Source organism: Trachymyrmex septentrionalis, unplaced genomic scaffold (assembly GCF_001594115.1).
Source record: "Trachymyrmex septentrionalis isolate Tsep2-gDNA-1 unplaced genomic scaffold, Tsep1.0 scaffold22, whole genome shotgun sequence".
Classification (NCBI taxonomy): Eukaryota; Metazoa; Arthropoda; class Insecta; order Hymenoptera; family Formicidae; genus Trachymyrmex; species Trachymyrmex septentrionalis.
Window position 1 is genome coordinate 777749 of NW_017305375.1, and position 18773 is coordinate 796521.

At 32.7% G+C, this 18773-nt stretch overlaps 1 protein-coding gene across 1 annotated transcript in view; it reads left to right on the plus strand.

Moving 5' to 3' along the window:
* The window catches only part of LOC108748258, a 63941-nt gene that overhangs the window by 35306 nt on the left and 9862 nt on the right, over window positions 1-18773 (plus strand). The window contains exon 3 of the mRNA XM_018486294.1: window positions 16647-16684. Within this exon, the coding sequence (XP_018341796.1) occupies window positions 16647-16684 (38 nt within the window). The remainder of the gene's footprint in view (window positions 1-16646; window positions 16685-18773) is intronic.

The following is an 18773-nucleotide window of genomic DNA, read 5'->3' on the forward strand; positions in this document are numbered from 1 at the left end:
GTATTTGCTTTGTCAAGTACCGATCGTTTTGAAGCGAGATAAAAAAATAATAGAGTGAGGAAACATGAAAATCGTTAAAATATAACTTGGGATCATCACAGACAAAATGATATAAGTTGCATAAGCATAGCATAAGATTCCTATACTAATGAGCATTCAACATAAAGACGTCATGTCTTTTCGTTATGATTTACATAAAATGTTCATTGATCCTTAAAAATCTTATGCTATAGTTATACAGCTTATGCTGTAGTTTATAAACGAGACATATGTATTGTTACATAGTAAGAATTGATTACTGTCAAAGCACTAGCTTAGTATTAGTTTTTACATCAATACAGGTACCAAAAAAATATTGGGATGTTACCAATAGGCCAATTATAATTATAATATAGTACTATTACAGTACGGAATTACTGTATCAAATACAGATACTGCAAAAAGACTAATATGTACTGTCCTAATACTAACATTGGTTTTGGTGCAAACCAAAATTTCAATATAGACCAAAAATGCATTGATAATGTACTGGATCTGTACTACTATTCAATATTGATCCACTCATTGGATCAGTATTGTTGTTTTTAAATACTGGTTCAGTACTATAGAAATAAGAAACTCATTTTTTGGTACAGGATTCAATACTGGTCTATCGTATACATTCCAACTTGGATTACGTCATTTTGTGTAATAGCTCTTACACAGTATTGTAAGCGCTTTACACACACAAGTAATATATTAAACGAGTTTTGGATTCTTCATTTTATTTCAAATCTTTTCACATCTTTAATAAAATCTTTAATTAATATCTTTAATTAATACATTATATTTCTTTATGTCATTTAATTATTCTATTTATTATGACTATGTTTATGGTCATTCAAAAAATATGATTCATAATTGAAATTAAACATAAGATTGTGTATAAAATTAACAAAATAATAGAGAATTTGAATGATCTAGAACTGAACAAATCCTATCTAACGTACTCATTAGCCTTGTCAACGCGTTCTTTCCGGCGTGCATCCGCATAGCATCCGCATGTTCTTCTACACGAACGTAATAGCTATACAAAAATGGCGAGCGAGACATTTTCCAGCTGGTTGGCTATATAAGGATGCGTAATTTGTAATAGCAACTCGGTAATTTATTGGAGTAGCAAAACAAACTTGCTATAGTAATCAGGAATTCCTCATCTAACGTCAAATAAGAATAGATATTTTACTTAGCGTGTCACACTTTCTTTAAAACCCGCGGCTACATTTTTCCCATTGTTTCACGAAAACAAAAAATTAAACCAATTTGTGTCCAAGCAAAATCATTTAAAGTGCTAAGATAATATATCAAAGTGACGTGCATACTGACTCGTGACGAATGTACAAACGGCAAGCGTGACAAATCTTAATTTGTTTCGCAAATTAGGAAGGGGCAACACTTACAGATTTAATTATTATAGGAGAAAGCTAATACGGGAAGTTACTAGAATACGGACAGAAGTACACGATCAAACTTGCATTCTTGCATCACGTTGTTATATTTTTTTTTTGCGCAGGCATTGCGCGTTGCAATTCGAAAGTACCATTAGATAATCACCGGTAAAAATAATGTTATTAGAGAACATAGGCGCAAAAAGTTCTGATCTTCCGATTATGGAATTGTAGTATAGCCACTTGAAACTACTTAAGTATCAACTATCGAAATACGTATTGCTGTGGTATAGAACGATTCTAAGCTTCAACGTTCTTATAAGTTCTTCTCAACTGTTAAAATTATAGTAACGCAAATTCTTGACAAATTGTCTCACATTATCGATATATTAATCTTTCATCTCTGAGAAAAAAAAACCGCAGAATCACCGTGTGTTTATTTTAAAAGGATGCATTCTGATCCACGATCAGCGCCCCAGAATTTGCTATCCTAGTTAAACGAGTGGCAATTTGTTATCCAGCCGAAGACCGATGGATGCGCGAGTGCGTCCATTCATCGTGCTCCTTAAACGCCTGGCCGTAAATCATCGTGTGTAGGCGATTCAGCAGTTGATCTCTCGTCCAATTCTTGATAACAATTCATGGACGACAGGATGAGCCCAAAGAACGGCGTTAACCTCCGTTCAACGATTAACCGCCACTTTCTCCGTCTCCCAGTCAGACCGGAATATCTTTCACTCACCGAGTTGTGGGATTTACTCATCCGTATGCGTACGTGTCCGCGATATTTACGTTATAGCATTAAAAAAAACATAAAATATTCTCTTTGGGATAGTATATACGATATGATGCCAGTGCCAAAGTCAATCGCGGTAGAAACGATTCCGATCAAGAACTGGCATAAATTTTAAATTGTCCCTCCTTCCTCGTTCAACAGCTCCTAACCAACATTGAAGCATTCCGTTTTTCTTATCAATTATTAAGAATATACTATATTCTTCATTAATTGTGCTGATACTTAATTTATTATCGCACTGCATTTTTAATTTATTATCACATTGGATAGATCCAATGAAATTCCTAATGTGCAACATTACGCGAATAGAGTTACATCGAAGAGAAATAATTTCAAGGAAGTCATTAGACGATCCGTAATAACTTATAGCGGAATAAACCAAGCAAGTTACATTAAACAGGAAGCGATGGTACACAACGCATTTTTGCGGGATGTTCTTCGGTCGTGACAGAGAAAGAAGTCGTGACCACGCATTACCAGAGATTGGAGATCTTCTCTGAGAAACGCACACTGCGTGAAAGTGGTTCCATAATCCGCAAGAACGTACACGTAGCATAGAGAATAGATTATTTCGAAGGAGTCAGAAAGACAAAATTGGACGTAAAGTGTCTATAATATATTGATTATCTTGATTATGGATTATATTTTCGATTTTAAGATCATCTATTAAATTGTTCAATACCGAATAGTAGGAAGCAATACTGAAACAAAATATAATTTAATCAAAATTATAATTGTACATTTTTTACAAAACTTTTACAATTAATTCGATTCAAGGAATACATCTTAATTTTTTTAAGTACATCTTAAATTTTTTTAACTATTTTATTTATATTAATAAAAATTTAATAACGATTAAAATTGCATAGGAAAATGTGCTACACTGAAAATGAAGCTACATTGACCGAAAGGTCGAGGCTCACGTTCGAGTTGCAAAAATGTTGTAACAATAAACCGGAACAAGGAAAATGTGCCGATAAATAAAGGGTAATCTGCGTGACCGATCCGACTTAGGGAATCTCAACCATTCACGTTAATGAGAATCGATTACGATCGCGATCCATTATCTGTTTTCTGGCCAGAAAGAAAGATTCTCTACTCAGTCGTTCCTTTGCGATATGGGATACACATGAGCAACACCATAACACTAAAGAAAGTGTCTGACATGCGTGAGAGCTCTTTCTCGTGATAACCAGATCATTTTTCGTTCACTTTCACCGGATCCCCTTAAGTTAACCAGTTTATCCACCCGCACATTTATAGCCCGTTGCACGATAATTCGATGTCGCGCAATCGATTGATTGTTTCTGTCAGCTTTCTACACGAAAGCCTCGGACTCGTGAAAGCGCACTTCGTTCATACTTCACCTGCACGAAGATAATAACAGTTTAATAGCAGTGCAAAGTACGAATTAGTAATTGCCGATTAAAGATTTAAGATCTCTCAACCCTATAACTAATTGTACTCTAATATTTCTTTAATTTGCACATACTTTCTAATCATTAGTTGTACTGACAAATTATTTTCATAGAAAACAATTAATTATACCGACAGGTTAAATGGGCAATATAAGCAAGATCTAACGTAAGACGTAATTCTCGAAAGGAGAACAAAGTCTCAGCGTGCTTCATTCTCCGAAAAATTACTGCTCGACTACATCGTAAACGGCGGCTGGCTTTCTGCAAATTTACATATATATCACTCAGCAAAATCTGAAATGCACACTAGCTAGTTACTCGAAACAGTATGCGGCGACCTGCTGAGGAGATATTACTGAAACTGTTTCGCGAAGTAGAGTGATTGATGTGTAACAAACCGCGTTCACCGAGTTTCTACGCGAAAAAGCAAACGCTTATTCATGAATGTAAAGTGTTAAACAAAGCTCCAAAACACCTTACGTGTAAGTGACATTCCATAAGCGACTGTGAATGCACAAGTCAAATTTGTCATTTAGAGAACAGTTTATGTCTAAAGTTATTTGCTCATCCATGTCTACCCATAAATATAACTATGCATATGATATTATCTTTATTAATTATTCTAATTTTTGAAAGTAGTACTTAACATGTTAAAAGTTATATTTTGATCCAAATATATCAGAAATATGCATAAAATTCTGAAATAAATATTTCAAGCAGCGTACATATGATTTACATATTTCAAACTTACTTCGTACTTCAAAAAAAATAATATCTTGAACTATTTTGTTTCAATAAAGATATTTACTATTAAAATTAATGTCGAAGGTGATATAATAAGTAACATTCCGCTGCATATGTCACGGCAATCCTATCCCAAATATATCATTTTCTCGGTACGCCAGTAGATTTATCTCTAAAATGATATATTGTGAGTCGCGAAAGCGCATCGGTATATAAACGAGTGGCATAAATTTACCGCTTATTATCCGTTAACCGCGCAAAAAAAAAAAATCGGCAAGGACGCCAAAGATGGCAAGATCGCGTGTGAAAGTACGTACGCTACTCGGTGATGACCAATGCGTGCATCACGTCTGCACGTGTGTAAAGTACGGGATCGCTATCGCGCGGGTCACACGATTATGCGTAACTCGTGAACCTTGGCACGCATATTATGCCTATTATCCTGCGCGCACAATCGATAGGCGAAACGCTCACGCGCGTAAATACGTTGGGTACATTCCGAATGGCTGCAAATCAAGCGGTAGCCTCGACGACATATCCCACCTACACTTCACGGATCATTCAACTTCGGTGAACAATGTACATATTTGCACCACCCACAACAACTAACGAGACGCACAATGCAAACCCTGTTGCGCTAAAAATAAAATATCGACGGAGTGTGTCGTGATAGCTGAGATGCTTATCCATTTATATACGTCTCTCGGCGATTGTCGAGACATACGTTGCTGTATGTAAAACGAGATATGCGAGGGATTTCGAAACGCGTTCAATAAAATTTGTTTTATCTATCACTGGAAGCACATGATAATTTGCAATATTACGCACTATTCAATACAGCGTTGCTGTATTGAAATAATTTCGCCGATACTTTTACCGATTCCGTCTACTAAGTTTCCAAGAGTAATTCAGTTAAAATCGATCAGTTGACATTTACGCCTCTGTATGTAGCGCAATAAAGAAAATGACTGATTATTAGTCAGCCGACTTTCGATCACGCAGGATGGCTGGTAGGCTTCATTCGTAATTTACTATAGAACTGGAACGCATTAATTCCGGATAATGCCCTTTAATGCTTAGTAACTATTGAACTTCTAACCGAGAAACCACTATTGCCCTAGATCGTCGCCATGCCCGCTAATTGATTATTGCGTTGGCGCAGGTTGATGCAATACAGCTTACGGGCATAATAAATAATATCGTCTTCCTACTTTTAAACGCTTTATTCTAAATCTAAATAGCGACTGTTTTGCATATCAAAACATTATGCAAGCAATAATTTTAATCCAGCTATTCTTTATTCTTTTCCTTATCAATTAATTTTTTTTTCTCAAATATTCCAATAAATTATTATTATATAATATAAACTTTTCATGTAATTCGTGTCATGTCACACTTGTCTTTGTGGTTATTAAGAAACATTATATGTGCAAATGCAGAATAATTCACAATGCATTATCAGAATGCCTTACAAATTGTCTTATTATACGTAGTGTTTCATAATTATAAAATTAAATATAAAGCTAATGTAATTATTCTAACTATAAAATTTAATAGCTCTTTAAAGTCTTATGTGTATAATCTTTAAAATGTAATATTATGCGTACATTAATAAGGATTAGTTAACCTTAAGGAATAACAAAAATGGCTTTAAAATATAAATTTATCTTAATATTCCCAATAGAATTTTTTACGAGAATATTCCACAAATGCATAAATCACAACGCGGTGAAAAGCCTCTTTAATGCATCACTGATCTTTCGTTAACATCTTTGTCTAACAAATGTAAACTACTCGTAGCCATCACTTTCCTTCTCACGAAGCTACATTAAGAATGACAATTATCTATCTAGAGAAAGATGTATTATCGAAAATCATCATCTTCGTTAGAGTATGACTTTGATTAATGAGACATAACGGGAGGAAGAGAGACATGTATCGAAGCTCACCATTCGTTTCGGAGCTAATTGGTTACCGCAGAACTTTAATGATCAAAATGTCCTTGTGCCGATGATCGAGGCGCTCTAGATCCCACCAACAATTAGCTATGCAGGAAGAAAACGGTAACAAGGATGCTATGTCCTTCCCATACACTCATACTTTAATCTTTATACTTTTTTATGCCTGCCAACGATACGCATCACACGAAGGTCTATAATGACTGCGAAGAACTATCGATTATTTCGAAACCACAACGTCCTAGAATGCAATACGTTTTTCTCATAAAACTTATATAGCTCCCTCTATGTATTTCCATTTAGAGTTTCCTTTGTAAAAATAACGTTACATAAAGTTCGTGTTGGAGAAGTACTATCCCTTTCAACGGAAAGTTCTCCTAAGCAGAAACTAAAAGCAAAATAATATGAAGCCACAATTAGCCTTAGGGAGATTATGAAAGCGGACTGTGTTCTTAAGCACGAGAATTGCAGTTTACACAGCGGCATTAACGTGTCTCTCGATCGCGAGAAGAGAACCTGCTGCAGGCAAATCAAGCGGTCTAAGTACTATATAAATTCTATAGCATGGAATTGGCGGGATGAGGAATAATCAGTAGCCACTTTTCTTCCGAACAGCCGTCGAAAAGATCGCCAACGATCTACAATCGTGCCCGATGGGAATCACGATTCCCAAAGATTTATGTTTAAGTCGCGTCGTTAACTCATCAATTGAAAAAAATCTTTGCGGGAGAGAATCGAGAATTCTCGTCATCGTGTTCAATATACACATCTCGTGACACCCGGAAATTAAGTACATCACGACGAAGAGAGAAAGAAAGAGGAAGAGAAAGTTAAGGAAGCGATTTCGATGACATGTGTGTGCCGAAACTGCATCGGTTTCTATCATCGATTCTATTGATTAGTTTATCAGTCTTGAGACGTAAACAAAGTTAATTCGTTAATCTTGAGACGTACAAATTTGTAAAATTTAATCAATCAATAGAAAATTTGAATTAATATAGATAATACTCTCTCATCTATCATTGATAATACATCAAAAATTTTAATCGTAAAATTGTTTTTAAATACAAATTTATAATATAAATATAATATAGATATAAAATATAAACTAAAGAGATATTAAAGACGATTGCAGATTAGATCAAGCTAAATATCGATTTTATTAGAAAAAAATAGAGAAAAATAGAAGATTAATTAATAACATCATCGTAAAATATTTGTGATTTAAAAGGGAAAGTTTTTATCAAACTTTTTTATTGGCAGAATTTTAAAAATTTACTTAATCAGTTATTTGCACTTTAAACGTCTCATTTCCATAATAAGATAACTGCAATAAATATATAATAACGTTTTGAATGCCTATCAGCTGAACACAAATTATTTTCTTTCTAGGATAATCTTCGGTCAATTGCTATGATATAGTATATACCAAGGTATTTACTTATTCCGGAACATGACAATAAAATTTATTTTATCATATTGTTAGATATAATCATATTGTTAGATAATAAATATATATTGTAAAAAATAAAAATTTATGATCATAATTTTATGATGTGATTATTGAAGTAATCAGAATTACAATAAAGTGCCGCAAAAATTAGATTATATGCTCTTCTCTCTCTCTCTCTCTCTCTCTCTCTCTCTCTTTCGATTTTTTAATTCTTATTTCATTAAAATAAATGTTTGTGGCGACCTTGATACATACATTTTAGATTTTAGTATTTAAAACTTCCAGCTTAATTTCTATAACCGAGCGATGAGATATTCTCCTTCTTTATTCCAGTTCTAAAACAAGTTTTACAGGAACTTCGCAGCAAGATAATTACACAGTTCTGCTAATCGTGAAAGTAGCATCGAACCGTGATCGCCAGAGAACACTGATTAAATGGATTGACAGCATTGTCAAGGTCAATCTCCTCCAGCTATGTGTTAATATTCACATAGTCGAAAATCCCTATTTTCAAGTAATTGCCTTTAAATTTTATTATTTTTTTAATGAGAAGCTATTGCCTAGCTACACTATCGCCTAAGTATAATACGGAATTGCTGCTGTTAATGATATATTCGTGAAATGTTTCCCCCTTTTCACTATTACGTATATCGTTTATATATTAGCGATTAACAGAATAAACGCACTGTCATACCGCATCTATAATAGTATACTTTCGACATAATACGCACCTATGAAAGGGATGATTAATATTAATATTTCATGAGACGCAAGAAAAATGGAGGTCCATAATACGCAGCTGTTATATCGTGCGGCAAATACAATTCGCGTATCTAAATTCTCGTATTTGCGCGGATATTAGTATTTAAAAGAATTCTCTACGAGATCTTTGTCTCTTCTAAAAATGTCAAAACGCCGAAACTCAAGATTATTATCCGTGCGACGAATCGCACAAAGACATTTGATCCGATCTCTATGAAATATAGTAGCGTGTCAGCCTATGATAAAGCATTGCTCAAACGTCTCGGACGTTACAACGCGCGCAATGTAATGGCCTTTGATTATGCGTTGTGTATCACAAAAGAATCGTTGTACTCTCAATTTAACGCCGGTACTGCTCTTGTAAGATTTCTATGTCCTCCGGATAAAGTGAAATTTTTTTAAGCAACTTCGGACAAATTGATAGGAGCATATGTCTTGATCCAAGTCGGGCATGACGGAAAACGAGGAATCATTCAAGTCCGCTATCAATCATCATTATCATTTATTTTAACCTCGAATCAGACAAAAATTATTAAGTATATTTTCACTATTTATCCCGTTTCCACTTATTTTCGCATTATCGAAAATCTAATGGTGAAATCTACCATGGTGAAATCTTGTCGTTCAATGCCAAATATAAAGTAATAATCGATAAAAGGGAAGAGAGTTCGCGTAAAGGAAGTAACGCGTTAAACAGTTTGCTGATCTCATCGAGACTTCCCTTCGGGAGAAAGTTCGTGATTGAATTCTCGCCAATGCTGCGATAAATTAAACGAAAGTTTAAAGTCGTCACGTTCCCCTTGCGAGGCTATTACTACTACGTATAACGTGCAGCACCGACCGGGGCTGCTTTGAAGGTATATAGCGAACCGGATGCTTTCACTCTCAAGAAATATTTTCGAGAGACGAGAGCACTCTTCTCTCTATCTTTCTTTCTCCTCTGGGATAATCCTTTTAACGCAATCTTTCAACAAAGATAAAGGTGTGGCCAGTTTCGAACTCCCACGTTCTATACCGTGAGATTCCCATGAATGCTTGATTATTGCATTTTCATATCTGCAATTTTTGCTAACAGAATTTTTTACAATATAAATTAACAATATGAACAACATTATGGACAAAGTCAATTAAAGCATCTCAAAAATTGAATTAATATTAATTTATAATGATAGTAACGAAATAACGATGATGTTAATAGTTGCTTTCCATTTACACATAAGTGAAACTGAGTCTAAAGTGAGCTGAGTATTTTATACTCAGCTTAATGACGTCACTACTTGCTTATTTTGGTAAAAAGTTATCACAGATCAACACAGGCTCATAACCTCACTTTGAAGTGAGTTTACGAGATTCATTAAAGCATACGATTTCGATCTTATACAAATTATGAGTAAAAATTCAGTTAAATCTCATTTGTCAGAATGCAAAAGGAACGCGCATTCAACTGAGTTAGCGTCACAAGTGAGAATTATCTGAGAATCGGTGTAAATAGAAAGTAACTAATATGTATGAAAATTACAGATATAAAGCGATTTTTTAAAGATTATTTATGCAGTACGTATATCAGATTTTTTTTTCTAATAAATTGAAATTAAAAATAAAAGAATTTGCAATATAGTATTAAATAAATAAACTTTATACACAGTTATAAATTATTTTTGGAGAGTTAGGCGTTTGAAATGCAAAAGACTGAGATTATATCGCTGCGACTTCGTGCAACAATCTCGGAAATGCTTCAGCTCTATGTAACTTGTTCTTTTAATTATCGACGTCGAGATGCCGGTACACAAGACTCGTGATTATGGGATCGATTAATGAGGTAGCTCGTGCACGGTAACGTTGTTCTTTAGAATATACCAGACTCGTCACGAGAAAGGAGACTCATCTTATGTCGAGTAAATCTTATGTCGAAATCGTTAAGATGAGAATATATAATAAAACCAGGCGCCTGTCTCATTAACCATTGATGCAAAGACTTCTTACAACGGATTGAAGTATATCGCTTTTTAAATATTTAGCGTTTAATTTTTTTAAATTTTCAGCGTTTAATTCTTATACACGTGTGATCAAATTACATTATTTATAAATAGTTTACTGTAATTATTTTGAGTGTATAATATTATAATATAAAAGATACATTAATGCGAAATCTATTCCTTTCAACATTAAAGTTAGACTTTATCTCTGCTTTCCTTATTACTCATTCAGATTAGAATAATTGATCAATTATAAAAACGTGTATCTTTCGCGATATCTTATGGAATATTTAATTACGTGTTTGCCAACGGCATCACCCGTCATCACTGATTTTTCGAAAAGTTCGAAAGCAGGAAGCACCCGTTCTCCTATTTAAATTCATTCAACACGAAGTTTTCTTCTCATTCTTTTTTCACGTAATAATCTATGTCTTTTCCTGTCGCGACCTAGAGCGAAAAAAGGAACAAGATAAGGAGCGACGTACTTCGTCCGATGGTAATGACTTCCTTGTCTGTACACGCGTTAGAATCTTGAAACCCCTGATTTTCGATTTGATTATGTCGTTCGCGTACCTATTACAATTTCCAATTGTAAGTGCGCGGTTACACTGAAGAGGAAAACGGCAAGCCTTAGTATGTCTTGTTTTTTAATCAGCATCAGCATGTAATCTCATGAATGTTGTACGTACATGAATTTTTGTACGAAAAAAATTTATGCATTACAAATTCATTTATTCTATGCCACTTTGAGATCTAGTGCAGATTTTATATTATTTCAAAAAATTTTAAATTACAATACTGAATAAAATTTGATCACATTATAAATGATCGTTAACGATAAGAATTTGTACGGATCAAGATAATTATTCATTTTTTTAATGGTATATAAATTAGTACATTAGAATACATTAAAGTATTAAAACATATAAATAAATTAATGAAAACTTTCAGAATATGTAATTTAATTTCTTGTAAATATAAAAATACTTGATAGTATATTAGATTTAGAAAGCTGCTCTAATGGATCTATGAAATTTCTATTAATATATAAAAATAATGTTGTTTCAGTAGTACTTTTCGACAATTATCAATTTTTATACTTTAAATATAGAAGATAGTACAACACTTGGACTTGGAAAAAAAGTATCGTGCTTTCTTCTATATTTAAAGCTTTTCTTCTATATAAAAATTGGTAATTGTTGGAATTTTGTTTTAAAATTAACTATATAGTAGTACTTGAGTAGTAGGTAATGAAAATTGTTGTCAAAATAAGTATTATAATATTTATCATTTTTTTATATATTTTAGAGGAAGACGCTAGATTTGTGAAATTAGTAGTGCATCATATTTTCATTTTTGAGTTTTTAGTATCAAAAATGTAGAAGTTTTTCGTTTATTTTTATAAGGAACTATGTATATATAGAACTATGAGGAGTACTACTAAAATTGTCATAATTCTTTTTACATTAATAGAATGTCGTACTAACTTTACAGATACAATCTAACCTGTGAATTAGCATGACATTCTGTTATATTAATATAAAAAAATAATGACAGTTCCACAGCAATATTAGCTGTGCTTCTCATAGTTCTACAGATTCTTATAAAAATAAAAAAATTTTGTTAGTATAAAAAAAATTCCGTTGGTATAAAAAAATAAGTTTATTAAAAATAAGTTTATTTTTTTATACCAAAAATTCACAAATAAAAATATGGTGTACTAGCTTCGTGCTAACTAACTTCTCTTGATCATAGCTAGAACTGAAAATCCCAGAAAAACAAGTGTTAGCTTAGAACATATAGCAAGCCGGAGAAAAAAGCATTCAGTAGACAAAATAAAGACTTACAATCTGAATTTACATAGCAATGAAATTGCTTCTTTTTATAAATCAATTCTTATTATCATTAACTCTACTTTTTAATGCCTTCACATTAATTGCGCATAAACTATAATCTCCAATTATATTCGCTTAATTACGTCATTATTTTTATTGAGAATGCGGATATTAAGCTTACTTTAAATTACACTATATTGCGATTCGTACTATGACAATCGTTTTATCTTTTGCAAAAAAATGTTCTCTTAAATACGTAACATAAATTCCAGTTAATTAGAAGTTTCGATTAATAAAAGAATTATCATAAATCGTACAGCAATATATAGGTGTTGCAAAGTTTATCGACTCTCATCAAGTTATGATTGCGCAATATTTTTTTTCACGCGAGGCGCAATAATAAAGCGTCATCTCCGGTTATGTCGCAAATGATGTTGCTAGGACAATGTTGAGAATGTGACGATGCCACACGCAAGGAAGCGAAGTTCCCGCACTGGTATCATCTCCATTGTTGTTGGATGGAATATCATTGGAAAATGGGGCCATGTAGACGACAAATTAATATTTAATAATAAGTAACATGTGCATTCCCTTATAAAAGGCATAAAAATATCGAGGTGCACCCAGAGAAAAAATTGCTTCGATTTAAAGAAAGTTTCTTTGCTACGGTTAAAGAAAAAATTTCTTTAATTTGTGAAAAAATTCCTTTTATTTAAATATTATTTTTTTAAATCAAATAAATTTCATTTAATTTAAAAAAATAATATTTAAACAAAAGAAATTTTTTCACAAATCAAAGAAATTTTTTCTTTAACCGTATAGCAAAGAAACTTTCTTTAAATCGAAGCAACCTTTTCTCTGGGTGTAGATATATATAATATATTAATATAATTACTCATGTAAGAGAAATGTTTATTTCATATTAGAACGTTTCTTGCTAGCATTTTAACATATTTTTGATGAAATCATATACGTTAATGTTTTTACAATAAATATATACCTATCGTCTTACTCTCTTCAAAAGCATCACAACTTAAAAAATTAAATTTTTTATAAAAAGAAAAAAACTATTTTTCACGCAAAATTATTGGTTAATTAAATAACATCAACAAAAAGAATATACTCTTTAGAAAGATAATCAAATGTCATTTTCGTTTCACTCAAAAAGAACCTGGACTCTATTTGAATTATGATGATTTTGATAGTCTACAAAATTATCATTACTTTATTATTAACAAATTAATTTAATAATAAATCATTAACAAATCTGAAATAATTAATTAAATGTAACGCAGTTCAAAATATCACCAACCTTTATCAGCTAAAACTCAATGACTAAATTCAAAATATTTCTTCTTTAAACTTTGACTCACCAAAATTGTCTTACATAATTCTAAATGTTTATAGAAGGCTCTCTTTTTTATTCATAAAAATGAGACAACTTAAAATGTGCCACTCTTGCAGAAGGTATTAATTATAATCTCTTTGAAAATTTAAAAACAACACAAGAGTGCAATTCATCGGACGGTTAGTTTATTTTTGATGATTGATAGAAATCTTTACTTAACTTATTCATAATAATGATTTTAAAAACCACATATTTTTAGTTGTGTCACTTTTAAAATAAGGGAAACGATACATAATTAATAAGTAAAAGAAATATTAACTGAATAAGTTTCTATCAGAGCATAGACAATAAATCTATTATAACATGCTTGCAAGCGACGAATTATCAACTCCGCAATGCTCATACAAAATCTACAGACAAAATACACGATATATTTTATTTAAAATGCACAATATTATTTCTCGGATCCAACAACTTGTAGCGGCATTGTCGAAAGTAACAGCCAGCAGCTTAAACTATTACTCAAGAATTGCATTACGTACGAAACATGGAGCCTGCGTACCTTTCGTCACCCGGACTTGATTGTTCTATTATGCAGAAAGCGCTCGCGGTTCGTCACTAGAAAGTAAAGTAAGTCATGCGTATTTAAGGAAGACCGATTGCCGTGTCATCATGCAACGTTTCCTCTCTGAGCTCAATGCATCTCTTCTACAAAAATAAGTGTAGCAAACGAAATCAAGTATGAATATATAGACTATTAGCGATTAATTGACATTTTCATGCTCAGTCTAACTTGAAAGAACCGACGCGTACCGGAATAAATTTTATACCTACTCTATTGCTTAAAACATATTTTTACACTTCCGTTTGACGAATATTAAGTCAATTACTTTCAATTGTTCCTGCTAATTCTGCAAATTTTACAATCAGAATAATTTTTTTATGTTTAATGAGCAATAACATAAAAATACATACAAACTTTATATCGAATAGTATCATATTTCTGCACTAAACAAATATTATTATTATTTTTATTATATTTATTATATTTTATTATATTTATTTAAATATGAATTACAATATTTTTATTTTTTCACATTATTCAATATAAATATCATAGTAATTTTATTAATCGTTTTATTAATAAGTCAAACTTTAGTCAAACTTTTTTTATAAATTTCAGTCTATTTTGAAATTATATTACTGCTAAATAAAATATTTTTTAACAATATTCGGTTAAAAATTTCTCTTTTTTTGTACGTATCAAAAGTGCTGTATCTCTCTTTACGATCAAAACGGAAAGTGGTCAAGGCCCGTGATTCCTAATCACGATACGCGGCACGATAAATTACGAGAATCCCGCGGAATCACACCAACAAATTGCTGGTTGGTGCCTCATTACATTGCGGCGAGCCGTAATTGGCGTGGTGAAATACCGTCGACAGACCGTGATTTAACAAGTCCATTGAGCTAGTTCCTTTCGATGCGATCCGAAAATCGGATAGCCTTCGTAGCGAATGAGCGACTGGATAAATCGAGACAGTGCTTTGGAAAAAAAGCAAAATATGAAAAGATCGAGTCAGTCATCGCGAGAATAAATATTCGTATTCACAGAACTAATCAGAAATGCGTTGCGGGTGATTTTCTTATTGCAGTCGTTGCTTAGTCGTATTACGTAAATATCGTATATATCTCATTAAAAACGATTACTTCTGGTATAATTCACTCATAACGTTAACTGTCCGTGGTCAGTGCGCTCACGAGATTTGTGACGGACGATAAAAAAAAAGACGGGAATGTCGGAAGCGTTGTCAACTCGGTGCCATGTATCTCAGACACCGATTGACAAGCAGAGTCGAGGGAATGAGGATCTTAACTTTATACACGTTCTACACAAAGATCTCTGGAGACGCAGAGACGCACTAAACCCTCTGTAAGCGTTGACTTGTCATCGACGTAATTGACTTTCTCTTGTGTTGAGGATAAAAGAAACGGTAAGATCGCCTATCGGTAAGGTACAAACTAATTAAGGAAGTTCGATGTCCGCGGATTAATTAATAATATAGCCTGACTAGATGCTCAACCGAAACTACGCGGAATCTTTTTTCTTATCTTTTACATAACATATATTTTAAAATAAATTTTATTTATACGCGACTGATAATCTGCAAAAGGAGCGTAAGTATAATTTAACATTTAAAAACGTTAACAAAAAGATTACGATTATAAAAATCAATTAATATAATCGAATTTATTTCAAAAACAAAAATAGCCGGTTTCACGGACAAAATAATTCCACAATTTACATTCCGTAGAAACTTATCCCTTTCGCATTACGATAATAAAACGTATAATTTTATAGAAGACTGCGATTATTGTGTTTACAACATAGAATAATAATTTAAAAAAGCACCGCACTATAATTCAGACATCGTTATAAAGCGGCTTATGTAAAAAAAAAAATAAACGTCGGTTGCACAAAATTCAAATACTTCTTATAATAATTCCATAAGAAATGAAAGCGTAAATACTCGATTTATATTGTATGTACATATTCTACTATACAGTATCTTTCTGTAACTGCCAATATAATAAATCGATATGGCATTCTCAAGATATTCCACGAAGCTTCTTGGAAATCGCGATTGAACATGCAACTGCTGCATGCGGGCGATAATCTATTCACGCTTTTAATCATTAATAGATGTAACTAATAAATCGTGTATTTTATCGAGTTTCGCGATATCGCTACTAGTCGCTCCTACATACTTGGCTGCGTGTTTTTCTTTCGAGAAATATCTCTTTGCCCACGGTGCATAACTGGGTCGTAAATATCAGTACCCGCAATTTAACAATGTTATGCTTATGTCGCACATAATCCTACCAGTACGATGCAATCTTTCTCACAAAGACCTGTTCTTTGTTTCAGATGGAGCACCGGTTCCCGAGGACACAGTTGTACACGAGGTAAGAAAAATTTTCGCAGAATAATAAAAAGAATCAACTTTCCTCTTCCCCATATATAATTGTCTTACCGTAATACAATTCATATATTTAGAGAGAGAGAGAGAGAGAGAGAGAGAGAGAGAGAGAGAGAGAGAGAGAGAGAGAGAGATATCCTATTACATAATAATATACTGAAAGAAAAGATTGGCTGAATATGGCATGGCATTTTTAATTCAATGCAGCAGCCAATTTTGGACTGGGTTAGCCTATCGAAATCCTATATTAACATTGCGGATAAATTAACGCAACCAAAAATTGGCTGCAGTAGTAAATTTTTGGTTGAAGCAAAAAATGCTATGCCATATTTTACCACTTAGCTGTAGCAACCAATCTTTTCTTTCAGTGTCTCATTATTATTATATAATACTTTTTATAACATATTCTGAAGATCGACTTGAATCAAGAAAAAAATTCGAAAATATCTGAAATAATAATAATTTTCTAATACTCGATTAATGATCGTGTAAAATTTTCATGCGTAAGTCTATAATTGCATTTAGACATATCAATTCATTTGTTATTGATACGGTTTGGGCAGTCTCGTGTACAACTGCTTCGACAGGCGATTAATCTAGGTTTAAACATTTACGTTAACAGATCCCAGCCTATCCATTTTAAGGCGATGAATTTATGAAATATCACGTCCATCTGTATATTTACAGATTACCTCGAATTAAGTGAAAAATTACTCACCAATACGATGCGCAACAGCGGAGCTGTATCTGTAATACATAAATATAAAATCTAAATTATATTTTTGTATCTAAAATAATTCGTAATATTTAAAAAATTTATTTACCTTTCAAATAACCGTTTTTATAAAATAATTATGTAACTTTTCCAAAAAAAATTCACGTTCAATTTCTTAGTATGAATTGAAAAATTTTTAAAGCAAAACTTTTTTATTTTTAACACAAATTATTACAATAAATAATTAAAAATTAGGAATTAAAGATTTTTTTCCATACACACACATACACACACAGGTAACATACACAAATAATTGAAATAATGTATGAGATACTCACCTCATCTGGTGTTCCGCCGTTGTCTGATGCCTCCTAGGCCTGCTCCTCCTCTCAGATTTTCTTGAAACCACACACTCGCGAAAACTCAATTAACACTCGCGCCAATACTTATATCTGAAAAATAATTATTATGCGAATTAAATTTTTTATTTGTCTTTCAAATAAATATTTTATTAAATAATTTTATATTGTATATATATATATAAAATAATATACGAGTATATACTTTCAGAAAAAAGTTTGTTTTTTTAGTTTTTCAAAAATAAATTTATAATTTTAAAAGTGAAAATCTATTTTACATAAATCGTCTCAATGAATGATCGGAAATTAAACAGAAATTAAGGATTCTTTTTTTGACAGTAACACAAATAACACATAATTTGTGAAACACTCACCTCATAGTTGCTCCGCTGTCGCCGATGCTTCCCTCCTCCTCCTCTCAAATTTCCTCAAAATCACTCGTGGAAACTGGGTAATTAACACTCGCGCTAATTATCAAAATAAGACGATCGCGCGTCACTTGAAACGGCACTCCCGATATTAATGGTACGGCATACTTATCACACTGCGACGTATCGAGACGGAAGTAAGCAATGGGAAAAAAAAAAGCAGACGAAGTAACTATAGAACGATACATTGCGATTCGCTCGGAATGTGTTTATCAAACAAGTCACACCGACGCCTCGCAACGTTTCGAGAACTGGCGCGATGATAAGCTTTAACAAATCACTGATGTATGAAACTTACGTTACAAAATTGTCGACAAAATTGAGATGCAAAATTAAACTACTATAATTATTGATTCCATGTGTCACGACTCCACTTACGACACTACTTGATTCGGACACGTATCGAATGCACCACGCAACGTTCCAATAATGGTTGACGATTGACGAATAGTGAAAATAGCGTCGCACGGCAACTTCACTCCGAATAGTCAGACGTATGACGCAGCGCCGCGTCGGTTAAATTAACGACTAACGACAAGTTCAAGACAAATCGTTCGAAAGTATACGATCAAA